Here is a 27,201-nt window from a genome sequence, read left to right on the forward strand (position 1 = left end):
GAAACGCTCCCGCTCCCGGGGTCGCCTCTGAGAGATGGACCCCGGCGGGGAAAGGGGGGAATTTTGAACCACTGCTCATGCACTTCTTGGATAGAGACATTTTAAAGGACCTGAAAGAGGACTTCTGCGTGCACACGTGTACTCCTCAGGGATGATTTAAGGATGGTGTTGGGGTTGGGTTGGGGAGCCCTGCGTGGCCGTGTGACTGATTGGAGCGGTCACTGGCCTCCTGCCCAGCGAGCCCTTGCTTGGTGACATCTTTCCTGCACTGCTACCGTGTCATAGTCTTTATTCCCTCTGCTCTTTTCTGAGAGAAAACTAGATGTCCAGCAAGGCCAGGAGTAACACAGCTGGGGGACAGAGCAAGAGCAGGAAGACAGTAGTTAGGAAATTTTCTTTCTGGCAGGTTCTCCCTCCTGTGCTTCCTCCCTGCTGCTGAGGCTGGGTGGAAGATGAGGTGACGCCTCTCATCCCGTTCCCGTCCCGTCACACTGTGATCTCCCCAGCATGGCAGCCGCCAGCAGTCCCCGGCTCTGCAGAGATGATGTGACCTTTCTACTTTAGGAGGTAAATGGAAACCCAGGTAGCAAATGACAGAAATTAGTGGGGATCGGGAGACACGGAGACCCGACCAGGAGAGAAATGTGGTGGGGAGCAGAGGGTGGAAGAGGCTAAGAGCCAGTAATGACATGATGCCATGCTATTTGCTTATTTTCGCTGGCTTTTGCTCCAAATGAGCAGTTTGGCTGTCACACAGTGAAGCATAAATGTGGCTCCATTATGAGAGTTTCTGGGGGGCGGTGGCATGGTTTCCAGGAGTCCCCCTGACACAAGGAAGCAGAGAGCACACAGCAAAGGGGGTCAGAAAGGAGGGGGCGAGAGAGAAGAAAGCCAAATTAGAGGAAGGAAAGGAGGTGGCGACAACAGAGAGGGCAGGGGTGCTGCCTAGCGTTTCCAAGGCCCTGAGTTTTATCTCCAGGGTCATCAAAGTGGTTGGTGGCTGGGGAGAGGAAGAGGAGAGATAGGGGGAGGCAAGAGAAAGGGCTGAAGAAGTCAGCTTGGGTGTTATTCTGTGGTATGGTGGGCTGATGTTAGCTTCCTACAGCTGCCATAGCAAATCTCCAGGACTTGATAGTTCAGAAGTAAGGACGTCTGTTCTCCAAGAGTTCTGAGATCCAAGTCCAAACTCAAGGTGGCAGCGGGGGTGTTCTGTCCCACAAGTGCTCTAGAGGACCCTTCCTCACCTCTGCCAGAGTCTGATGGTCCAGGCCTTCCTTGACTTGGAGCAGCGGAAGTCGAACCTTTCCCAGGCAACACCCAACCTTCTTCCCTGTCCTGCTCCTGTGTTGCCTGTGTGTCCCAGATTTCCTGTTTCTGTCTCTGAGACAGATACCAGTCACTGGATTCGGACTAAGTCCAGGACGATCACATCTTGAGATACTCAATTATATCTTTGAGGACACTGTTTCTCACAGGCACTGAGGTGCAGAGGGCTGCCTATGCACAGTCTCCCTTAATTTGTAGGAATTCATAGATTGAAATCCTTTACCTACTAACACTGTCCAGTATTACCTACTAACACCATCCGGTGTGACGGTGTTAGTAGGTGAAGCCACAAGAAGGGTTTCTGGGGAAGAAGGTGGCACATCCAGTTGGAGGGACCACCAAGGCTTCCTGGTGCTGGGTGCTCAGGAAGAAGCTCTGAATGTGTGGTATGGGTATAAGGGCATTAAAGACCAAGCGAGAACAGTCATGGAGTGGTGAGAGAGCTTATGTTGGACTTCCATCATGGTGAGAGTCTGTCTAAGACAACCTGAAGGCGTGACCTGGCTCATGGTTACAGTCCCTGGGGAGCTGGCTCCTGTGGCCTTTGGGCCCGTGGCCAGGCAGTGCATTGTGGCAGGAGTGTGTGATGGAGCAAATGCTCAGTGCATAGTGGCCTGGAAGCAGAAATAGAGCAGGTTCAGGGCTGGGGTTCTAATACTTTCCTGTCTTATAAGATCACCATCCTCCTCAGTCATGCACACTAGCTGTCCTCCTTGTCCTCCCCATGTCAACCTCCTATATGTCTGTTAGGCTGTTCATCCATTTCTAGTTTGTTTTACTCACTCGGTGTAGGTTCCAAGTGTCTCATCTTTCTCTGCTTGGTTTGTTGCTGCCTTCCCATGTACCTGTTGAATGAGTAAGATTTCCTCTACCGCTACCTCAGGGAAACAGAAACCGCACTCAGTTATATCCAGCAGTTATCTCCCTTTATCCCATATCTGCAATTTTAGTTATGTTTGGTCAACCATAGCCCAAAAATACGAAGTGGAAGATTTCAAAAATAAATAATTTATAAGTTTTATAGCTCTTGGTTCCCAGTGGTATGATGAAATCTCTTGCCATCCTTTGCTGTCTTGCCCAGAACATGAAATCTTCTTAGGTCCAAAGTATCCATGTTGTATATGCTACCTGCCTGTTAGTCACTTGGTAGCCATGCCAGTTACCACAGTGACCACCACAGTATCAGTATAATATACTTGTTCCATTTTATCATTAGTTACTGTTGTTATTTTGGCTCATGAGTTCATAGGTTTCAGATTTCATAGATGAAATGGTGGGAGGGCATGCAGAAGTGATAGAGGAAGTCTGCTCCCTGTTCATCCCTTGATGGCCAGCAAGCAGAGAGAGAGAGAAGAAAGAGGAGGAGGAGGAGGATGGGAAAAAGGAGAAGGAAAAGAAGAGAAAGAGAAGAGGAAGGAGGAGGGGGACAGAAAAAAGCAAAGGGCAGGGAACAAGCACACCCCTCCAGGTCACACCCCCAGTGGCCCAGCTCCTCCACCTGGGCCCCCTGTCCTAGCAGCACACTCAGCAATGAACTCTCAGTGCGTGGATCCTTTGATGGATATCACACCCATAGGATTTGGTCACCTTCCAAAAACCACACCTCTAAACATCTGAAGCTCCTGGGGCCAGTTTGGATAACTCAAAATACTGCTGAATTTCAAGGATGGGGCCTGTTGGATTCTAGTGTCCTCATATGGTGGGACTGTCTACCTCAGTTTCCTGAGAGGAGATTTTAAAAAAAATTTATTTAAGGAGAAAAAGAAAAAAAAAAAAACAGAAAAAGGGTACAAGTTATACACAATTAAAAAAAAAAACCCAGTAGGAAATCATTAGTTAATAGATTACATATTGTCATCTTAAAAATAGTTGTTCAAGTTACAACATTAAAGCATATAAAGTGGACATTCGAACAGTGAGACTGCAAATAGTTCTGCTCAATGATCCAACAAAAACTCAGAAATATGGTTATCTATCTTATACACTTAAATATACACGCAGTTATATCCGTTAGAGCACTTTCTTTTCTTCTCTTTTGTACAATGACAATTACACATTTTGGGTTTTATTACTCCCACAGTTCTTACTACTTCTTTTTTTTGAAGAGAATAAAACCAAATGTGACATAACAAAACAGAGTCAGTAAAATCAAAAGGATGGACATAGTACATGATGTAAGAACAGAATACAAGGTGATCAACAATGGTTACCATAATGCCTCTTGCTATCTTAAAAAGAATTGCCTATATCATCAGCTATAATAAAATTGAACAAAACAGTAAAGAACAAAACCTATAAAACCAAAACATTGGAGACATTACAGGACTTCAAAAGAAGATAATAGTCAAACCAGAATGGGTGTCATAATGAATCTTATTGTCTTCACAGTTGTTGCCTATACTCTCGAACTTGGCAATATCAAGCATAACAGAACAGAGTAAAATCAGTCAAAACAAGATGGTGAGAGTAATACAGGGTTTCAAATCAGGTTAATAGGAAATCAAAGTGGGTTACTGTAATATATCCTGCTATTTTTTATTTTTTCCCTTAATTAAAAATATAAAAATAAAAAAATAAATAATAAAAAAAGATTGAGATAAAAGAGGACATAACAACAAAACAGCACAAATCATAACATAACCATTTAAGCAAAATAGTGTTTCACCACAAGATATCCCGACATAAAAGTAGTTACCATAGTGTCTCTTTCCTTGAAATCTTTGAGTATAACTTCGTATACTGTAGCATCAAACATATCAAGACAATGTAAAATCATTCAAGGAAATGACAGTATTACAGGGTGTTTACAACCAACTAACAGAAAATGAACAATGGTTTCTGTATTATCTCCTTGTCTATAAAAGTTTTTGTTTATATTATCACATATAATAAAATCCAATAAGATACAATATGTTAAGACTGATGGAGATGGAAGAACAAAAGCTTGATGGGACTTCAAAACAAGATGATATTAAATCGGGGCTGGGGATTTAGCTTAGCGGCATAAGCGCCTGCTTTGCAAGCAGGCAGTCGTGAGTTCGATCCCTCGTACCGATAAAAACGAAAAAGACAAAAAAAAATGGTATTAAATCAGCACTAGCTATTATGATGTCTTGTTTTCTCCAAAATAGCTGTTTATATCATCCAACTTTCTCTGCCTCATTTCTGTTGAGCTCTTTTTCTGTCATTAGTTGTCAGTTTGTCTTCTTCATTTTGCTTTCTGCTCCATTCATTGTCGCCTCTCTGCTACTGTTTCTGGAATCTTGGTATTTTTCTCTTTTAGACTGTCCTGTAGTATTCTCTGTAGAGTTGAATTGGTGGTTGCAAATTCCCCTAGTTCCTCTTTATCCTGGAAGCACCTTGTTTCTCCATTAATTTCTAGGGACAGTTGTGCAGGATATATCAATCTTGGCTGGAGGTTATTATCTTTCAAAGCTTGAATTATTTCCCCCCACGCTCTTCGTGATTTAATGGTTTGTGCCGAGAAGTCTGCTGTAATTCTAATGTGTGTTCCTTTGTAAGTGATCTGTTTCTTGTCTCTGACAGCTTTTAATATTCTGTTCTTATATTGGTTTTCTGGAATTTTGATTATTATATGCCTGGGTATAGTTCTGTTTGGGTTGTAGGTAGCTGAGGTCCTGTATGCCTCATAGATCTGAGTATCTTTACCTTTTCCCATATTAGGGAAGTTCTCCTTGATTATTTCTGTGAATAGTCTTTGCAGTTCATTTGTATGTATCCCTGCTTCTTCCTTTACATTCTTAATCCTTAAGTTATAGATCTTCTTATCATCTTATAGCCTTGTATTGTTACTGCTTTTTTCCTTGTTATTTTAAGAAGTTTTTCCTTAAGGAAAGTGCTCTAAACTATATAACTGCATGTATATTTAAGTGTATAAGATAGAAAATGATCACAGAGTTTTATTAGATCATTGAACAGAACTGTTTGCAGTATCATTGTTGGAATGTCCACTCTACAAGCTTTAATTTTGTGACTTGAACAATTAATTCTAAGATGGCAATATGTAATCCATTAACTAGTGATTTCCTACTGTTCATTTTTTTCCTCTGTAAATCTGTATAACTTGTACCCTTTCACTGTTTTTTTTCTTCTTTCCTCCTTAAATAAAATAAAATTAAAAAAATAAAAATAAAAAAAGAAACTTTAAAAAGTTACATATAGTATTGATGGAAGCTTGAAGATTGCTATTGGTAGTCAAACTAGCAAACTGAGCTAAGTTTTATTAAACAGAGTTAAGTTCATTTTTAAAGTGAATATAGTTAAGGGGAAAGACGTTTGTGTCTCTGAGGCCACCACTATGCATAAAGGTAGGAATGTTCTGGGGTTCTCCCTGCACTCTGATGGCAATAGAATAAGTAAAGCAATGTGCATCTAACTTGAAAGTGTTTAGAAATGCAAATATGAGGACATTTCAGTGTTCCATTAAAAGAGCTTCAGACAAAATAAATAAATAAATAAATAAAAAGAAGTTTTTCCTTTCATGCTCCCACATTACAAATCGGTCCTCCAGTTCAGATAATCTATCCTTAGTTTCTTTCAAGCTGGTATGCCAGCTTTCAATAGAGTTTTTAGTTTCCTGGTAATCTCTTTGAACCTGCTTCATGTATTCTATGTTTTCTCTATTTTCTCCATCAAACAATTCTCCCCTTTTTCTCTGTTCTTCCATTCCACCATCTGTTTTTTCTTGAGAGATGCTTAGCATTTTTTAACTATTCTACTTATATCTTGCTTTACTTGGTTAAATACTTCACTTTCGAACTCATCTATGAGGTCCCAGAGATATGGCTTTATGTCTATTGGTGCCGTGCCTGATATTGTGTGTTTTCTGTCCTCATTTTCCTTTGTATTTACCTTTCCTGGATCAGTGTTCTCAGGACTGGGGACTGAGGACCCTTTCTTGTTGCTCCTCTTCCCATACTTTTTGTTCCTTCCATACAAGCATATATAGGAGGCCCTGTTTCTTTCTTTGTTGGTTACAGTTTGTTTGAATCATGCCAGCTAGGTGTTTCCGCCCACTGCAGTGTACCAGGGAGACACAGACCTGGGCAGCCTATGCTGGGCCTGCCTCTCCAGGTTAGTCAACCTGCTTCATTGTGTTAGGGTGCACTGCCAGGCGCAGGATCCTGGTTTGGGCTAGCCTACTGCATCTTAGTCCGCGGTGTCACCCAGGTCAAGCACTTCCCACCAATCCCACTTTAGAGGGGAATATGCGACTGAAGTCACTGCAGCATTCTGTTCCGGCTAGTCTGCCTGGTCCCAGAATGTCCTCTGTTGGAGCCTCCTAATCTATGGAAGGGTCCCCGTTTCTCTCACTCACTGTAGGAGGATGCAGGGCTCCCCACCAGCTCTGCTCTCAATTCAGTTTGTGGATTCCCACTCTCAGAGTTTTCATGTCTCTATCCCTGCTGTACTGATTCAGATGCAGCAGCAGCGGCAGGAAATCCAAGCCGTGGTTTCCAGATGCACGGGTTCCAGCTTTGGTGCTGAGACTTTAGCTGTTTCAGTTGTAGCACCAGGATTGCATTTCCAGTTGGTTTCTCTCAGCTTAGTTTGTTCCTGGATCGGCAGGGTATATCTCCCCCTGCTTAGGACTCCCCACACTGCACCATTCCTGGAATCTAAGCTGGCTATCTCAGAGAGCCACTGTAGCTGCTGTTATCTATCCACCATGTTCTCCCAGAAGTCCCCTGAGAGGAGACTGTGTGAGCGCTTTCCCAATCCTGTCGTATAAATTTCCTGATTTAGTCCTGATGAAGCATTAGCACTCATCACTGTTTTATACATGAGAGGAGTGTGGGCTAAGAGCGTTGTCCAAGTACGTGTATGTAGCTAGACAGCTGTGGGGTCGGGATATGAACCCCAGATGTTTAAATTTGGAGCTTGAGTTTTTGTTTTTTGTTCTGTGGTGCATGAGATGGAACCTTGGCCCCATGACTGCTAAGCAAGTCCTCTGCCATTGGGCTGCACCCCAACCTTGGAACCCAAGTTCTTAAACCCTACATTCCACTGTTGCCAAACAGTGACAACACCGGCTCTGAGGACCCCAGGATGCTGGCTCTGTGAATGCTCACAAGGGAAGGGTTTCATCAGCCTGTAAATTTGTAAATAATGTAAAAAATACAGATGATCTGAATAGGGTGCTCGAAAATTTGAAACAAGGGACAGGAATAGGTCTCAAGAGGCATGGCTCTGTGGGTCAGGGACTTTTGGAGCAAAGAGAGGGGTGCCAGGAGGGAGAAGTGGGCTTTGCAATTTGGGGTTCTAATCATTTCCTTGTCTTGTTAACTTCTCTCATGATGTTGGGTATATTATTTAGGTTTTTTGGTGTGTGTTGGGGCTCCTTGTAACTAAAGTAAAATAACTGTTACCCCATGGGAGGATAGGGAAGGGGGGTCTTAATCGCCCAGTGCAAGTCATTTGGAGAACTCAACTGCTGAAGATTTGTGCTCTGTGCTGGCAGAGAATCGAATATTACACCAGAGGTCTCTCAGCATCACTGAGAGTTCATTGCTGATAGGTCAGCTTCTGTAGTCATGATTTTTACCTGGAAAGCTTGCCTCTACTCACTAAATCTTTGCTGAAATTTGTCATTCCTAATTGTAATCTCTTAGGACTAACTGTATTTTTAAAAATCTTTTTTCTCATCCCTAGAAATGGACTTACTGAAAAGTCTTGTTTTATCAGTGCGCTTAAGATTTTATATGTGTTCTAGTTGCTTCAATCTTCACTTTTAAGCAGTTTCTAAATTCTTTAATTACTGTGATCATAGACCACATTTACCTTTTGGGGTATACAACATTCTGAACAGAATGCAATATTGTAGATTGCGTTTCAACTGAGCTATTTCATATAAAGAACAAAGTACTTGAGGGGCTGAAGGTGTAACTCAGTGGTACAACACTTAACTAGCATGTGCAGGGCCCTGGATTCTATCCACAGCACTGTCCCCCCCAAGTACCCAAATCATGATACACACAGATTTCCTCCATAGACATGTGGGCCACACCCAGTGTTAGGGACCTAAAGATCAACCTGGCAGGTGGCAGCACTGTACTCACAGCCTAGTGGGCATCATGTATAAATGTTGACCCATTACACAGAACATCAAATTGGACGTTGGATCTCCATGATTAAAAATCACTTTGCACATTAGCTCTTTGCACAGTAACCTCTTATTCTGTCTTAGTTACTTTTTACTCGTCACTGAGACAAAATAGCTGATGTACCAAGTTGGGAAAGGAAAGGTTTATTTCTTATAGTTTTTGGAGGTTTCAGTCCATACTCAGTTGGCTCCAAGGCAGGTTGGCATGGTGGCTGCAAACAGCAAGGCAGAAATGGGCAAGAGAGACACAGCTTCTCCCTGCCGTTACATTACATCCTGGCTCCACTCCTAGGCCAATGTGGCACTCACACCCCCAATCCAAGTGCTAGACAATGAACCGGTCACAAATGCACAATGCAAATGCATGAGGCCCAGAGGCCACCAACATAAACCATGACACACTCTTCAGAAGCAATTAAGGAAAAAGGGCAAATAAAAACAGACACGAAGACCCTTCATGCCCATCTGCACCCTTAGTAATGGGGCTCCCGCACTGTCCTGCAGAAGTGTGGGGAATGTTACAGGTTTGTGGGACGAACTGGGGAAAGCTTCCTGTAGGAGGTGGGCGGCCTTGATGTAGCAAAACCCTCTGTGCACTTTGAGCTCAGCATCTCCCGCTCATCTGTAGGGAGAACCCCTTTCTAAATGTCTGCCGTGCAGCTGTGGGGTTCCAAACCCAGCTCCTTGGTGTAGGAAGTGTGATGTTTCCGGCTTGCCCCCGTGCTTTGATTTCCTTATAGTTTTGAGGCCTCTTTTTCACACTTCATTTCACTTTCTCCTGGGGTGTTGGCAACATCTCTGAGTTTAGCTGCCACTACTGTTCATCAGTTGCTCTTCGTTCTTCCCTGAAGGATTACTCGATGAAATGACAGCTAAAGCTGGGTGTGTGGTCCAGCTACTTGGGAGGCTGAGGCATGAGGACTGCTTGAGTTCAGGCGTGCAGGGTGAGCACATAGGGAGACACCATCTGAAAAATAAGGTGACGGATGATCTAGAAACAGAGCTAAGGCTGGCTGAGGGCCTCCCCACCTTGGACGTGGCTACATGACTTTGGTTGTGCGTTGGGTCTATCCACCTACGTTTATGAGAGCCAGGAGACTTGCTACCATTTGCTACAGGACGATCTTCATGAAGTCTGTGTATGTCACCTCTGGGGAGGTCTTTCCCTCTGCCCAGTGGACCACACTTCCAAAAGTGATCTGGCACGCTGGGCAGGGTTTCCTTTCTGTAGGACCTGGGTGCTTACTGCCCCTGCTCTGGGCCACTGTGGGATTCCCCTCCCCCATTTCTCTTGGTCTCTATTCACAGCTCCCTGTGAGCGGTGAACACAGTCAACACAGGCCACGGGGCATTTCTTCTCAACCTCTCTTCCCCAGTCCTTGTTCATTCGGAACTCTGAGGTTGTGTGTGTGTGTGTGTGTGTGTGTATGCTACTGGTGCTGAATTTAGAGGTGCTTTCACACCAAGCTTTCTCCCCAGCCCTTTTTACTTCTTACTGTGAGGCAGGATCTTACTTAGTGGCCCAGGCTGGCCTCAGATGTGTGATTCCCTTGCCTCAGTCTCCCAAGTAGCTGAGATTACAAGTGTGCATACTCTACCTGGCTGAGGCTTTTTTTCCCTTTGAGACTGGGTCTTGCTATGTGGCCCATGCAGGCTTGAATGCAAAGTGGTCCTCCTGCCTCAGCCTCCTGAGTGCTGGGATTATAGGCATGCACCACCATGCTCAGCATGGCCTTTGGTTTTTATTACATTACATTTTTAGTTGCCTGCGCATCAGCCCCCATTGGCACGGTCTACAAGGGACTGGCTGTCAGAGCCAGGGCACATTAGGTGTTTAATAATGACATCTTCATGCACGCTGTGGACATTTCACTGCTGCCTGCTGTTTTGTGAAGACTCACATTAGCAGCGTCAGTGGTCCAGCTAGGAGTTCTCTGGATCGTTACTCTCCTAGGACTGGGCTTCCTCATCCTTAACCTGGGAAAGAGAAAGAAGGTGGCTGTGAGGAATTCCACACCAATACAATGATTGCTTAGCATAGGCTAAATGTCAAGGACAATATAAATGCTTAATTTCATTTATTTAATAGTAGTTGGGTGACTACGTGGACGTTGCTGTGGAAACCGTAACTCTTGAATTCCCTGACACTTATCTATGCTGTTGTTTTTAAGTAGGGCTTTACATTTAAATCTTGTGATTTTTTTTTTAATGTTGGAAAAATACAAGAAGGATCACAGCTTGAGTTCCATCTCAGCCTTAAAAAGAAAAAACAAACAAAGAAAGAAGAGACAGTGTGAGCTGCTGTCACTGCCCCACCAGGAACATCTAGCATCCTGTTACTCTCACCTGATCCTTGTCGCTTTTCTCCTTTATGGTCTATATGTCTGTCTGCCTCCCATGCATCCATGCATGCATCCACCCATCCACGCATGCATCCATCCATGCATGCATGCATCCATCCATCCACGCATGCATCCACCCATCCACGCATGCATCCACCCATCCACGCATGCATCCACCCATCCACGCATGCATCCATCCATCCACGCATGCATCCATCCATCCATGCATGCATCCATCTACCCAGAAACACTGCTTTTCTAACTCATGAGTTGAATGGGTCAAATATGGGTAGATGAGAACTGTTGATTTCCAGTGAATGTCTGGAGCTGAGAGTGTCTCTGTGGGTGATGGAGATGTGACAGTGGAGCTTGTGCAGCTATCAAGATGGGGGAGGTGACAGAGACTTTGTCATAGTAACAGTGGAGCCTTTGGCAATCAGAGGAGGACCAGAGGCTGTACTCATTGGTTCTCAGTCTCAGGCAGCCCACAGCTGAGCCCTGCTCACAGGTGTGGGCCGCAGCAGCACACCCTGGCACAGCTACTTTGATTCCGAGCCCTCCCAGGATCCCACTACTCTGCAAGTCCCCAGATGGCTCCTGCTCCTGCACGGTGGTAGGGCGCCTCCCCTGGCAGCTAGCACTGTGGTAGCTGCTGAGGCCCTGTGGATGAGGTGGAGACAGCCCACCTGTCCTCCTGGCCACATCTACTCTCCCTCCCTCCCAACAGCTCCTGATGGAGATCACAACTTTTTAAATTAAGCACAATCTCGGCTGTTTTTTTCTTTATTTTGCTTTTACAGCTCTTTCTTCTATTTCTGGCCACAATCACCAGGTCTTCTCACCTCCTTTCCAGCATCTGGCAGGAGGCAGACAGGCCCGAGGGGAGGGAACTGGACGGGGTGTGTGTGTGGTGTGTGTATGTGTAGATACAGGGCCACTCGGTGATCCTGCTTCAGAGGGAAGATCAGTCAAGTGATTGCGGCCGTCTCCTTTCCACATCAGACCTACCCTCTGGCTCCCGTTTGTCTTGTAGGAAATGTGATTTCCATCTCTCCTGCTCAGCTCAGGCTTCTGGAAGGCATGCTAGCCGCCAGTACCCTCCAAGCTCGCTGACCCAGGTCTGATGGTTCTGAAAGTGAGCCCCCATTTCAGTCCCTTTTTGGCTCTTCTTGTTACTTCTAAAAAGCGGCATCCTTGAGATGCATTTTACACTAGATTCCATTCAGGAACACAGTTCGGTACTTTTCGGTAAATGTCCTGAGTGACGAAGTCATCCTCAGAAATCAGTTTCAGAACATTCTCCTCACCCCAGTAAGACCCTTCATGGCTATTTCGTTAATCCCCATCCATCCCTCCTCCCAGGCCACCACTCTGCTACTCTCTGTCTTCAGAGGTTTGGGGAATTTTTCATATAAATAGAATCACACAATTTGTCGGCTCTGTTTCCAATGGTATTCATTTAGCATAATGCTCTTAAGTTTCATTTGCGAGGTAACATGCTAATCTTCTTTCCTTTTAGTTGCCAAGCAATATTCCACTACGCTTGAGGTGCATTCATTTCCTACAAATGACTGAAGTTTGTCTTCTTTAAGGCAGAGTAGTACTCCATTGTATGTAAACAACCCATTTCCTTATTCATCTGCTAGTGGGTTTAGGAAGGCAGGGGAAGAGACAGGAGAGAAAGATATGACAAAAAAGTTGAGATGCGGTCTGTACATGTGCCAGCTCCACACAAGGAATGTAAACATTACATGCTGCAAACATACTAAAAAAAATGTATAATTTTTACACTCCTAAAATAAGGGTTTTTAAAAACCTAAATCTACCCCTGAAGGGTTCAACTGTGTTACTGAGATTCTTCAGTCTAAAAGAATAAAGTTATATCTAGTTTCTACAGGCTGCTAACTTATAGAAATAAAAACACAACCCTTGAAACCATATGAATTCTAAAAGCTCAAGGCAGAGTTGAAAAAGTTACCATTAAAACTAGAATTAGGGAGTTCCTTAGGGATAACATTGAACTTCCTAAGGAGAACTGTTACACTCTGGACCACAGCAACAATAATAGAGGGGTAAAAATTGAGAGGGTGAACAGGCTTAGGGATAGTACCAGCCAGTGTAAGACCACACACATAACTGGAGACACAGCAGGACACAGGAGAGATTCAGAATGAGAGTGGAAATGTGTTTGAATAAATACTGGTTGAAAATCCTCCAAGTTTGATGAAAACCTGACAGATCAACTTAGAAACCAGGTCATAGGAATTAAACCCTAAGCAAGAAAAATAGAGAACCCCAGCCAGGAACATCATAGTCACATTTCTGAAAACCAAAGATAATGAGAAAATCTTCAAAATACCTAGCGAACAGTGGGCACGTGACAGATGGAAATACCCGCGGGGGTCACTGCTCACCTCTCTGCAGAAGCAAGGAAGGATGGGAGACATGCGGGTGCTCTGCTGGTGGAGAGGAAAAAGTAGCTGCCCATCATGAACCGGATGCCCAGTGAAACTTCCTCAAACACAAAAGAGAAACAGACGTTCCCAGAAGAGCAGAATCTGAACTTGGCACAAACAATGCTACAGCAATTCTTCAAGCTGAAAACAATGCAGTGGGAAATCTGGCTCTAGAGGAAAACAACAAAAGAGTTCCAGAAACGCTGAAACTGGGTAAGCAGAAACATTTAACTTTTAAAAAAAATTTCATGCAAAGATGACAGGTTATTTAGAGGCAAATTGATAGGATTCTATTGTGGGTTTTATATGGGTATAAACTATGTTACTAAACCCCAGCATGCGGGAAGCTGAGGCAGGAAGATTGTTGTGAGTTGGAGACCAGCCTGGGCTACAAAGTGAGATCAAGGCCGGCCTGAACTGCACAGAGTCCTTGACTTAAAAAAGAAAAAAAATATTATTAGCCCCAAAGGAGGAACAGTCTGGAATTGTAGCATAGCAAGATTACATTTTAGGCGAAGTGGCACAATGTTACAAATGCGAATTATGACCATTAGAGATGGAATGCTAAAAAATTATCTAACAAACTAAGGCAGGACACGGAGGAACAAAACCAACAGTACAAGTAGAAAACAGAAGCATGAAACTGGAATACCTACGTTATCCCAAGTACCAAAGAGTACCTTCTTTAAGAATTCTACGAAGAAAAAACTTCAAGATTAGTCAAGACTAATTTGCAGAAATCACTAGTGGTTGTCTATGAGGGGTGGGCCCTGGATGAGAACAGACAGGACAGAACTTTCTGGAGTGACGGAAATTTATATATCAACTGGGATAGCGTTTTAGGCAAAAACAAATATACATCTATAAAAATTCACAGATATGTATATTTTAAATGATCAATTTTTAAAAGCTTCAAAATCAAACCACCTTGAGGGGCTTCCAGTTATAAACTTCCACCAACAGAGGGCGCTCCGAGCCCATCAAACACGACCCGGGAGCCCCAGGTACTTTGGGATGCAAATCAGATAGCTTTGGATTCCGCAGCCTCCGAGGTGGATGGCGCAGCTCCCCAAGGTGGATGGCGCGGCTCCCCAGTTGCTCCCCCCGACACCCCACCTTCCCCACCCGCGGCCTCACCGTCTCGTCCGTTCCCTCCGGCCACGCGCCGCTTCCCGGCTGCCACGCTAATGGCGACGATCGCTTGCGCGGCGCCGACGCGCAATACAGATGCGACCGAGCTGGCGCGCGCTGCCTGGAGGCGTACCTGTCCCCCTAAGGTCCTCTCCTGATGTGATTGCTTTCAAAATTGGAAGTAGGAACGTAATGGAAACTTGTGCACTGTGCTCAGCGTCTTCATGTTTGACCTTCTTCCCTCGCTCGGGCGGCTGTGAAACATTCCCACGCGAGGGCTGCGCGGGGGGCGGGGATGGAGGGACCGCAGCGCCGGGGAGGCGCGGGCAGGATTTTCCCCAGGGTTCCAGCACCCCGAATTATTGTCATCCTGCCACTTCCTGCCCCATCTTTCTCTCAGAGGAGGGCTGACGACCCGAGAGCCCTAAATGTCCTTTCCGCCCTCACCCACCCCAGGCGGGTCTCTCGGGGGCGCGGAGATGCCATTACACCTCACGTGATCCCCGCGCTGGGCTGGTCTTGCAGGAGGCATCTCGCCGGGTGTTAATTAAAGGTCACAACAAAATAGACCTGCCGGCACACCAGAAGAAATGTCCTCTCGGGAAATGAAAAATGACACCCCAGAGCAGCCACGTGTGGAGCCTGGCTTGTGCCGGCTTCCTGCGCTCGCGGGCGCTGCACGGGGGGCGGAGGCGGGGACCGCGGAGGCGCGGCGTGTGGGTGCCCTGGAGACCCCCACTGGTGCTCGGCGCGGGGAGAAAAGCGCGGAACCGGGCGAGGGGACCGAGCCCCGCCCGCGGGAGGCCTGGGCCAGCTCGCGCCACACCCCCTCCCGGCCAGCGGTGCCCGCGCTGCGCCTGTGCGCACAGCGAACCCTCGGTTTCCCCTGCCCGGCAGCTGGGTGCTGGGGCTCACCTGTCCAGCCCTGGACGGTTTAGCGCCCCACAGGTTGGGTTCTGGCGGGGCAGGCTGGCAAACTGGTGGGGTCAAAGCCTCCCGGGTCCTCCAGCTGGGCTCCGGAAGGGAGGCCCCCCGGGCGGCCTCGAGTGGGGAGGACAATTCCAGAAAAGGTTTGCAGGGCAGGTCTCGGAGAACAAAGGGCGGGGGGAGGACCCAGCGTGTTTGTGGACTTGTGACTCAATCTGTTTTACACGGCTTTTCAAAGGCAGACCTGCAAGCCTCGCCAAGGAAGAGAAAGAACTTGGGGGCGGGGGAGCTGGGGCGCAACGTTTCCGTCCCCCAGCAGCGGGGTTGCATTAGAGCCCCGGCCACGGGCCACTCGCCAGGAACTTCCTCGCCGGCAGCGAGATTTACGACCCCACCCCCGCCCGGGAGCGCGGCCTCGCAATGTCAGGCAGGAGCGCAGCGCCATAAAATGGATCCCGGGCGGCGCGGCGGCTGCAGGCTGGAGACCGGCTCCAAGGAGGCGCGGCTGCGGCTCCCGAGGCTCCGCGCTGCGCCCGGGCACACACGCGCGCCCTGACCGCGGACGGCTCCCGGCCACGCAGAGCCGCCCCACTCCCTGCCCTCGCGCAACTGTCAGGCGAAACGGGCTGGCGCATATTGGCTCGGCGACACGCCGAGGCTCCTCCCCGAGTCTGGATCTTTATATTTTGGGAGAATTTCTTTGAACTCAGCGAGCGCGGTGAAGGAGGCAAGTTCCCACCGCCAGCTGCACGGACGGAGGGCGCGTGCCGGCGAGGGCTGCCCCACCTTCCCGCGGACGTCGCGCGCTCGATCGGCCCCTCTCTCCTCCCGCGGAGGAGAACTGACTTGGCTGAGAGCGATGCCAGTAATCTGTCTGTGACCGTGAAAAGAGAACGCGTTACTGCAGGAGGCAGAAGAGGATGAAGAAAAGCATTATTTGGCGAGAATAAACCAGCTACTCCAACCCGTTCTACAAATTGGTGCTATTACTTCTGGGTTCATTTGCTTTTATTCCCCCGAACCCCCTGTTACGAAATCTTGACTTGAAGGCCAAGAGACAACCCCCCTACAACGGGGGAGTGGAGGGGGGCGCTTCTGGGTTGGCAGACCTTTTGGATGTAGCGTTGGCGAGACATTTAGACGCTCTCCTCTGCAAAGCCACCATGAATTCAGTAGCTGGGAATAAAGAGAGGCTTGCGGTCTCCACCAGGGGCAAGAAATACGGGGTAAGTTGTGACGGACAAAAGCGGAGACGCGTTACCAGGGCCACCGGGCGTGGGGCTCACCTCCAGGCACGCGCGGCCCCGTCTCGGCTCCAGCCGCGGCGGCTCCCGGCGCGGCCATGCATGCGCGGAGGCGGGTCCGCCGCCGGGACCTGCACGCCGCCCGGTGCTCCGAAGCTGCCCGGCCCCTCGTTCCTTGCTTTCCCTGCACCCTTAACTTTTGCAGTATTCCCGGACTTATAGCAGTGAAACCGAAGGGAGGGTTTCCCATGAATTCCTTGCAGTTCCTCGAGTGGTTTCCTTAGAACGTCTTCATTTACTTGCATGATCTGAAGGGCAATATCCCGAATGAATTAAAAAACCTAGAAGTCACCGACTTCCCTCTCCCCTGTAGATGTTTCAGGATCTGGGACCCGGGCTCCGGCTGGGGTTGGGTGCTGGGTTCCAAAGCTCAGGGCGCTGGATCTACGGGTTTGCGCTGAGAAAACCGTTCACACCCCTCTCCAGCCGGGTCCACAGCAAGTCCATCTCCTGCTCCTGAGGATTAGTCAGCTGGCGCCCGGGAACCGGCTCAGGGGTCACCAGGACGGTGGGGACTCACTTCAGGACAACCGAGACGGATATAGGGAATGCGGGCGCGGGGCTTGGCGTAGCAGGGAACCGGTGCCCGTGGGTCCCGGGCGGGATGACTCCCCCTGCCCGGCGCAGCTCCGGGACTCGGGGTCTGGCCGCCCCGCCGCGCTGCCACTGCGTGTCTCCCCCGCAGGTGAACGAAGGCTGCTCTCCCACCAACCCCGCGGCGCCCTTCTCCCCGGAAAGCTGGTATCGGAAAGCCTATGAGGAGTCGCGCGCGGGGAGCCGGCCCACCCCCGAGGGCGCGGGCTCGGCGCTCGGCTCGTCGGGGACCCCGTCCCCCGGCTCGGGCACCTCGTCCCCGAGCTCCTTCACCGGCTCCCCGGGGCCCGCGTCCCCGGGCATCGGCACCAGCTCGCCGGGCTCCCTGGGCGGCTCGCCGGGCTTCGGCACGGGCTCCCCGGGCTCCGGGAGCGGCGGCGGCTCCTCCCCCGGCTCGGACCGCGGCGTCTGGTGCGAGAACTGCAACGCCCGCCTGGTGGAGCTGAAGAGGCAGGCGCTCAAGCTGCTCCTCCCGGGGCCTTTTCCCGGCAAGGTGAGCGAGGGGCGGGGAAGGCGGGCGGGTGACCGCCGCCCGGAGCGCTGGAGCGCGCGCCTCGCCGCCCCGTCTGCGCGGGGTCCGCCGCACATCCCGGGCTCACTGCCTGGGTTCCCCTGCGAGGCCTCGAGAGAGACGGAGCCCAGGCTTCAAACTGGGCTCTCGAGGGACGCCCCCACCCCCGGCGGCTCGTCCTTCTGTCCAGCCACTGGGGCCCGTAGGTTACTGATTAACCTTCCCCCCACCCCCACTGGTGATCCTTTAGAATGACAGTGGGGACCCTCAGGGAAAGCTGAGGGTTGGGAGTTGGCGCTTTCCATTGCTTATTGCGGAAACTGAGACACACACCGGAAAGCCAGCATTGCCCGCTTAGCGCTCTGAGTGCATCAGCGGAGGATTAAGAGGTGGCTCCCTCCTCTGAACAGCGCTACATCCTGGCTCGCTAGAGCTAAGCACGTTGGATCTTCCATAGCAACCCTGCCCGCGTCGTGTGCCGGGCCAGGAGCCCCAGAGTGCAACACAATGCAATTGTATTTGCACTGCTGGGTCCAAGTACTATCGAATGATAATATTTACTCTTCCACTTCAAAGAGTTTTTATCAGTGGTTAGAGAGAAATACCAAGAAAACAGTGGATTGCGGTGGAGGTTTCTGACACTGTTCAGTGGCATTTTCTGATTTGTATTTCTGTGACTTTTGAAATGAGATACTGTGATTTTGAATAGTGAAATTTAGGAATAATTGCATTCTGCTTATCTTCTCTGCTTATCCGAGCACGCACGATGTTGTTCTTGTGTATGAGGTTAAGTTAAACAAATACCCCTAGACTGTTGTAAAATTTAAATGTGGAAAGTCACCACCAGGAGAATTGTTTTTATGAATCCAGAACTTACCTTAAGAATAACCGGTGTGTGTGTGGGGGTTGTAACAGTGCCATTTTTGTATTTCAATAATAAATCTGCAGGACACCCCAAGAATCAAACTCAGAGAATCTTGCATGGTAGGCCCTTTAATTTAACAGTGTTTCATCACTTGCAAATTTATTAGCTGTTTCGATTATTCATCACTATTCATCGATTTCCTACCCTGTTCAAGTCACTGTGTCAGGTACAGCATGGAGAATAACAGGTCCATCCATCCAGTCGTTTGCACACAGAGCTTATATTCTGAAGATTACAGCCTCGAACCACAAAACACAGTTTATAATTTATTCACATTGGTGCTGAGAAGGGGGAGGGTAGGTTCCTGTGAGGTTGTACAGTGAGATTGGACCATCTGATAGAGATCTGAAGGACTTCAGTTCTTCAAGATATTTCACATCTGATAGATGGCAGTCCCAAGAAGTTGCAGCCTAACAAATTGTTTTAAAGTATTCTTGTGGACTTATTACAAAGGCTATGTTATTGAGTGCTTCTCCTGTGCGAAAGTAAAAAGAACAGACTCACTTCACCGAAATGGAAGAAGGGAAGGAAAATCTGCAAGAAGAAGAGACAAATGTTGAAGCTTAAGTGCACCTGTCGTGATTTGTGAGGTCAAGTGACAAAACTGGCTTTTTGTTTTTGTTGAAGCTGCCCGAAAAATTCACGCACGGTATGGACAGGAAGTGGCCCAGTATATTTGGGGTTTTATTTACATGATGAAATGAAAGTGATGCTGGGGAACTGGTCAGGTTGTTAGTATGAAGCACTGATGTCCCAAACCTTGGTGCTGTTCCCTGCCTCACCGGGATCCTGGGATATCTAGGCAAGAGCTGTCTCTGGGTCATGGGCACAGACACAGTGCACACATATTTGTCACACAGAACTACAGTTTTCTATGGAGAGCAGCTCAGGAGTTAGCCAGGAGTCAGGGGGCATGCTGGGTTAGTTCATTGTTAGTCACCAGATAGGGGGCCCCAATTTTCAGTACCAATTTGCATGATTTTGGGAACAATAATTTTAGGAGTCTATTTATGCAATTATACCCTGTGATTAGGCACAGTTTCCATTATACTTTTAATGTTTGCAACATTTAAACCGAAGAATGCCAGTTCCCCATGCATGTGGAGGGCAGGCCGTGGGGCAGGATTTAGGAGCAAACAGTGGACCGCTATAACTCTCAGGAACCAAGGAGTTAAGTTTCATTAGAACAAGAGATGTCATTGTCACTGCAACATGTAATTTGCCTGGAGAGTGAGAGTCTGTGAGATAAAGTCATGTTTTTGAGGGGTAATTAGTAAAAATCATCTTTGTAATTCACTTAAAATGCTTTACTCTATGGTGGGTAATATTGTTTCAAATAGAGTTATTAAATTCTACTCTGTGGTATCAAGTCTCCCAGGCAGGCATTTAAGAATCAAAGGCAAAATAGTATATTTAGGAACCTGTTATTTTAGGATAGATTTGGTTTAGTTCTTTCCCTACCACTGATGCATTTGTGACATTAAGTCACTTTTTTTGTATGTATTTTAACTTTGCCATTCATATCCCAATGGGAAAAAAGATTCAAACTTTTAGAATGTCATAAAAACTATCTAAGGTAAGGTTTGAAAAGCATTTCAGTTCCTTAGAAAAAGACATGAGGGTTGATAATTATTTTTTAAACAAGGTTCTGTTAAGATTCTTTAAGACTTTTCTTGTAAAACATTCCCTAAGTTCAGGCTCTGATTTCCATAGCGTGTTTCCCAAATGTCATCCTGCTATATAAATCCACAAGCTGTGCCCATTTGTAGGTAGGAAATCCTATTGAATTCCCCTAGTTTTATCTGTGGGGTACTTGAGTGGGATGGCAGCATGAGGTGTGCTGAGCCCTAGAGAGGTCCCTAAGTTAGGGACTGGCTCTGGTAGCCTGAGAGTTCCACCTTATTCTGAGTCTCAAAGTAGTTACAGGACCACTGGAGAACAGAGCTTTCTAACAAGATGACACCGCTTGTGTGTAACTGGCTGGAGGCCATGGTGGTGACTCAGATAGCGGATACAGATTTGGATGGAGCCCAGAGGATGGGATGGTAATGGACTTGGGCTTAATCCCATGGGTGGGATTGGAGACTTTGGGAGAAGAGATGGAGAGTGGAGATAGATTTCATCATGAAAGTTTTGTTGTTGGCAGAGTCAAGACTCAGATGGAGAAGTGATGACTGTAAGCTCACATCATGGTACTCTGAATTTATTCATTTTTTTCCAATAGTAACTTCCCTGGGTGAGGAGAGATTTGTGCCTGGTGGAAGATTGTAAAGCATTCCGGTTGACTTTTATTACCTCAGTCAGTAAAAAAGTGCTTACTTGGTTTATATCACTTCGCTTCTAGAGCTGGTAAGTAGAAATGGTCAGATAAAACAAAAGAGTGTGGATGTGAGAAGTGTTGGGGTTTTAAGTGGGGACAGTTCTTTCACCCACTGTAATGTTCCATTGTGGAAATATAAAACTATTTCACGTCTCAGGGTGAGTGTGCCTTTTCTGTTTTATGGAGTTGAGGCACTAAGCCAGAAATAGAGGCCAAGGAACAAATCTCTCAGCTGTGAGCTAGCCCAGGTCATTCTGGTATCTGTGACAGAACTTTTGAATCTACAGAGTGAGCCCTAGGAAACATCAGCCTAAGGAAATTCCCTAGCGTAGCAAGCAGGTTATCAGACATCTGTTCATTTCCATATCAATAGAAGAAAATCTCCTCCTGTGTAAAAAAGTCCAGAACTATGTTTCTATTTTTTTTTTTTTGGTCACATATTCTGAGTCCATTTATGCCCCAGAAATATCAGCAAGATTAGCCAGACATCCTGCAAAGGGTGGCCAGGAATCACAAGATAAAAGAAAGGAATGTGTCCTAGGGGTTAAAAACACCAAACGTGGGCTCTAAATAGCCAGAGACCAAAGAAGTCTAGACTTGGGGAGATATAAATACATATTTCTGTATTTTGCTAGTTCCAAAAGAGAGGTATGGAAAATAACTATTCAAAAGATCCCCCAAAAGGCATCACAAAACACTTTATAAATAGATAAAATAGACATTGCATTTAAAATATTTATTAGTTACGAGGGATTTTTCCTTGAAATTTCCTCCCAAGAACACATTTCAAAAAGCTTCATTAGATGCATTTTGGAAGTACTTTATATAAAAGGGACAGCTAAGAGATGGTATCTCTAATGAAAAATTCCTGCAGCATAATCATTTAAAGGTTTCCAGAACATCTCAGAGTTTATAAAAACATTCCCAGTACACCATGTGAGCAGTAATCTCTCCTCTCAGGCTTAGTAAGCAAAGAATAGCACAGTGCATTCTACCAGACTTTTAATTGTGGAACCAGCAGCGTCAATTTCTGCAGTGACTTAATTCACTTTGCAAAAACTCTTAGCCTGCAATCAGTTCTTCCATGCTCCATACAATTATTGTACTAGAAATGTGATTTTCAAATGGCCGAGGCTGGTAGTTTGTCAGCATTTGGAAGGAGTAAAACACTTAAAATTTAGTCTTTGGCATATCACAGATGATGTCATCACCAGCTAATAATGGTGATGAGGATAATAGTAATGATGGTAGGAAATGGCCAACAATTAGTGTCCTTATGTGCCAGGCATTATACTCAGCCACACACATGTGACACAGCCAAATGAAGATAAACAAGCTATTTTGTCTATCCTGGAATTCCAGATGCTTGGTGTGGTTACTAAGAGATCCAAGCACACTTCCCCCCAAACTACTGAGGGTCACCATCAGTGTGACTGACTGAGACAGCCCTGCCTAAGGATGCAGCCACTGTCTGGCATAACTGCTGTGGGGGAATGGGGGAGATGGTGGCGGAGGGGTGCTTAGGTGAGGATTCCAAATTCAGTCATCTTCTTGACTGGAACATAATGGGGCAGGGAAAGAACTGCCCTGTTTCTGTAATCATTTCGATGAGACACTGCTCAGTCCTCTTTGCACTGAAAACCCTGCCTGAGGGCCCCGTCCTGGATCAGTTGGTATCCGTCATCCTTGCCTGCCGCTGCCTTTCGATCTGCTCCAGAACCTATCTGAGAAAACTGGATTTTAAATCATGGTTGTAAAGATAGCTGTCCACAATTTCCAGGTTTCATAGGAATTCACTGTTATCTCTTATGTCTCTATTTTTAGTGTTTAACTTTCTGGAAGTTAGTATTGGAAGACTAATTGGGCATATAACAAAAGGCATATATTAATTATATTAATTTTATCCCTTTCTAAATATCTCTAGGTGTCCCCAAACCTTTATCCATCTTTCCTCTACTGACTTGACATACCACTGTTATCATAAGCCAAATTCACATTTATATTTCCACATAGATAAGATTTTTCTTAGATATAGTATCTTTGTGCTGGTATGAACAAAGTTTTAACTTCCTTTAGCTGATAATTGAATCTGTTGGTAATGAGTTTGTAGTTATATATATGTAGATTGATTTATATGGTGATTTTACTTTTTAATGCTACTAATATAGCTATTTTTAAAAAAAATGATATTTGAGGGGCTGAGGATTTAGCTCAGCGGCATAAGCTTGAGTTTGATCCCCAGTACTGATAAAAAGACAAAAAAAATGATATTTGACTTCTTAAAACAATTATCTTCAAATAGATATCACTACTCCCTTTCCTGATTTTGTGCCTCTAGTGATTTTTTCTTGTTTATTGCTTGGTTAGTGCTTCTAATAGATTATTAAACGGTAGTGATATAGTGGGAATGTGTGTTGGCTTTTCTATTAGGATTTTGGTTTTTAGACAAAGGTCAGTATTTTTACAAGTTAAGGAAATATCAATTCCTATTTTATTCAGTGTTTTTAAAATCAGAATTGGGTGGTGAATTTTGCCAACTGTCTTTTCAATATTTAGGGAGATAATCATGGGATTTTTCTTCTTAGATTTATTAATATTGGAAATTATTACCAGTATCACTGAGTTTCTTTAGTCATAGTGCATTTAAAAAATATGATGCTGAGTTCAGCTTGCTAATATTTTATTTATTGTTTTTGCTTTGCTGTTTATGTACCAATAAACATTTCCAGTTCTCATTCGTGTACCAGCTGTAGAACTATGCTAAAATATGAAAAAGATTAAAATTTCTGCCCTGGATCAAGTCACAGTCTAGCATTAGGGACCGACATGGGAAGGTTAGAGTGTAGTTTATGTTGCGCAGTAACGAGGGGGTGTGGTGGCCAAGTAGCGTGGCCCGGCTTCGGAAGGCTGAATAGGACAGGAGCGGAGTGAAGCTCATACAGCTAGGCAGAGGGGCAGCAGGTAGAAGGCACAGGAGGTTACATGTGCGCAGCTCGCGGTGTGTGCCTGTGAGTGACAGCTAGGGGACTTGCGGGGATAGGAAAAAGGACCTGCAGGTGAGAGTTTGGACATTATCTGCAGGCATGGACAGCCACTAGAAGGGACCAATGTGATCAGATGTGCATTCTGAGAGAGGAGAGCCTGCAGGCAGCAGGCTCCAGCACTCCAGTGACTGCCCTTGAGTGCAAAACAATTACTGCAACTTTGATTATTTGGAGACTTATTTTTTTATACTGATATGTAGAGAGCTGGCTATGGTATTTTTAAAAACTGGTTCTAAGCATTGTAAATAAGGTGCTGGTATATAATCTCTAAAGCCAACAGACAGTCCTGTTTCCTCACATAGTGTTTTCCATACCCGAATATCAGCACAGTGGGATATTAGAGCCAATAGCTCTGGGAATGTCAACTGGGTACAAGCTCAAGATAAAGAGGCTATGACTCCCCAGGGCACAAGAGTTTACATATTGGCTGGGGATTTAGCTCAGCGGCATAAGCCACAAGGTGGTGAGTTTGATACCTGTACAAAAAAAAAAAAGTTTACATATCAAAAACCAAAGCGAGGACAGTTCTGTTGTTACCTTAATTAGACTGTGTAAACGGATCCTTCTCCAGGTCTTTGTCTCTACAGTTTACAGAGGTGCCATTCTTGCACCTGGCCAGCCAGCTCAAGTTACTCACGTAATTCCCGCCATCCTCACTGTCACTCATCCCTGAGCCACCCACCTTCTTTACAAGGTAATAAATTCTGGAAGAGGCCTAGGATCAAGACCTTTGTCCACATGTTCTCACAGGGATTAGATTTAAGGCCCCTTGACTGCCCTTAACTTGGAAGATGTCTTGGTGTCTTTACTCTTCCCGTGGGTTGTGTTGGTGGTGGTAGATTGGAATTAACCTGCTGGGATTCCAATAATGTCTCAATGGGATTATAATGACAACCTTTTGGATTATGAGGAAAACTAAAAAGAGGATTGCAATCCTTGGATGACTATACACAGTATTTGAGATTACAATAGTTCGGAGTCCAGCTGTGAGACCCCCTCACGGTGGTTTGTGTGAATCATACAGACTCTACTAAAGCAAAGTAGATCCCAAAGACATTGTGTGCAGAAACCCCCCAATAAGCAGCTGCTGAGATGTGGGGCAGGAGGAAGAACAAGGGGAGGAGCTGTCTTTCCAGATTCTGGCTGGGACAAATGTGTGGATGGAATCATCCATTATTCAGGCACAGAATATAGGCTGTGAGAAGGCTTTCGTTATTAGGGGTCTGGCTTTCAAGGGTGGTTCTGGATAATGAAATCGTTTTGGGCTGCCCACCACTTGAGGTAGGATGGCCCAGTGGGCCCAGGGAGCGCTCAGTTCACGTGCAGAAGCTGGTGGAGTTAAGGTGGTGTGAGCTCCTCACAGGTGTACAAGGGGGGACCATACCAGTGTAGCCAGCAAGACAAACCAAGAAGCATAGGCTAGAAAATAGGGGGAAAAATAGGGGAAAATAGTGTTGTGGAAACCAAGTGTGAGCTCTAAGGGCTCGGGAAGATAATAAGTCCAAACTTTAGCGGGAACAAGGATGCAGGGACTGAGATGTCCACTGTCCACAGTTGGACAGAGGGGAGGTTATTTGGGATCTTGGAGGAATTTCGCGTAGTCTGTAGAAAGGCTGCCAGTGGCAGTGTTCCAGGAGTGCGTGGTTTGGCAGGGACATTGAAGCAGTAATTGAGCTGTTGGTCAAGCTGCTCAGACTTTCCGAACCTGGTTATAACCACCCAGCCGATGGAGAAACGGTGAGGATCAGGTGGAACTGCAAAATAATATTTAACCGTCACTTTCTATTATTCCATTGGCTTTTCAGCCCATGAAAAGGCCCCTTCCCTTCCACTCCTCCCCTCCTGTTTCTAGTACTTTGACATCAAAATGGAGAGAAAGGATTGGAGTCAGAGAAAATGGAACCATTTAGCTCTTTCTTGTCCTGTTTTTCATCTCCAAATCAATGAAGCATCTCATCCCTGTTTATTCACTCACATGTAGCTCACAGAAAGTTTGAGAGCTCAGTGAATGGAAATAGGTACTCTGCAGAGGAGCCCAGGAGCCATGAATATGGATCAAGAGGCTTTGTCACAGATGGAAAGCCCTTCTCAAGGCCTGCGCCTCTCAGAGATCCCCCAGGGAGCCCTGCAGACTGGCTTTTGGCGTTCTGGGGCTCCAGTAAATGAAGGAGAGCAGATTTCCTCCAGTGACCGCGCATGTCGTGTGCAGATCTGGACTGCGCAGGAACCAGGGCTTATCTGCCTTCCAATCCAGTTTTATCTTTCTCAGACAGTTTTTCTGCTGTACTTTGCTGATCCCGCCGAATCCTTTCGGTCCAGACCCTGCGGAGGAGTCTGGAAATAGAGACGACGCCTCCCCCACCAAACTGCTGTCTCCGTGTAGCGTGGCCATGAGCTGGAGTTGACGTGGAGAGAGAGCTCTTATCTACTCCGAAAAGGTGCTGCTGCAGAGGTTTGCTGATCTGGGGGCAGAACAGCTTCTTAGACAGGCAGAACTCTGAGTATTCCGCCAATGGCCTAGGTCAGGTTGCATTTGAGGGGTCATTTTTAATCCTCTTTTTATTGGAGTTCAGTTTAATACGGTTACCTAGCGTAAAAAGTTTTTGAAGGCATTTTAGGTCTGTCTGTAAAATATTTCTCAAATCTTAAATAGTTCTTATAAACAAAATTGCTCTTTTAATGTTTTTTTTTTGTTTGTTTGTTTGTTTGAAAGAGTGAACTGCAAACAATGTTAAAATCTGCTTTCCTACCACAAGGGTAACGAATACACATTTTTGTTTAATAATTCTTTATCTCATCTGAGTGACATCTGGGACTGCTAATTGCGAATTGGGGCCTTTTTCCTTCCTGCAAGCTAATATAGGAACTTCACTTGAAAGGGGCTTGTGCGTGTGTGTGTGTGTGCGTGTGTGTGTGTGTGTGTGCAGTTCTATCTTTTAATTAGCAGCTATGCTTTCTCATGAAACACTTTCATCTTTATTAGGCTTTCTTTAGGACTCTAATCCTTCTTCATGTACCATCTGATTGTAGCTTTGTGCAGCAAGGGGAGATTCATGTAATAACAGATTAGAAGCCAAAAATGAAGGCAACAACCAAAAGAAATGGAGCTGTTCAAGCAAGAGGTTATGGAGAAAATAAATAGTTAACTTCAGGCAAACAGTGAGAAGTTGCTTTTTTTTTTTTTTTTTTTAAGGAAAA

The 27,201-nt window shown here is 46.2% G+C and overlaps 1 protein-coding gene across 1 annotated transcript in view; it reads left to right on the plus strand.

Annotated features, from left to right (window-relative positions):
* Positions 1–15,825: 15,825 nt before the first annotated feature.
* Positions 15,826–27,201, plus strand: part of Kif26b (kinesin family member 26B) — a 462,091-nt gene continuing 450,715 nt past the window's right edge. Inside the window, exons 1-2 of the mRNA XM_003474264.5 lie at positions 15,826–16,531; positions 17,295–17,696. Coding sequence (XP_003474312.1) covers positions 16,469–16,531; positions 17,295–17,696 — 465 coding nt within the window. The 5' untranslated portion in view covers positions 15,826–16,468. The remainder of the gene's footprint in view (positions 16,532–17,294; positions 17,697–27,201) is intronic.

This window comes from Cavia porcellus, unplaced genomic scaffold, assembly GCF_034190915.1.
Source record: "Cavia porcellus strain 051 isolate PalLab524CR breed Dunkin Hartley unplaced genomic scaffold, mCavPor4.1 scaffold_26, whole genome shotgun sequence".
NCBI lineage: Eukaryota > Metazoa > Chordata > Mammalia > Rodentia > Caviidae > Cavia > Cavia porcellus.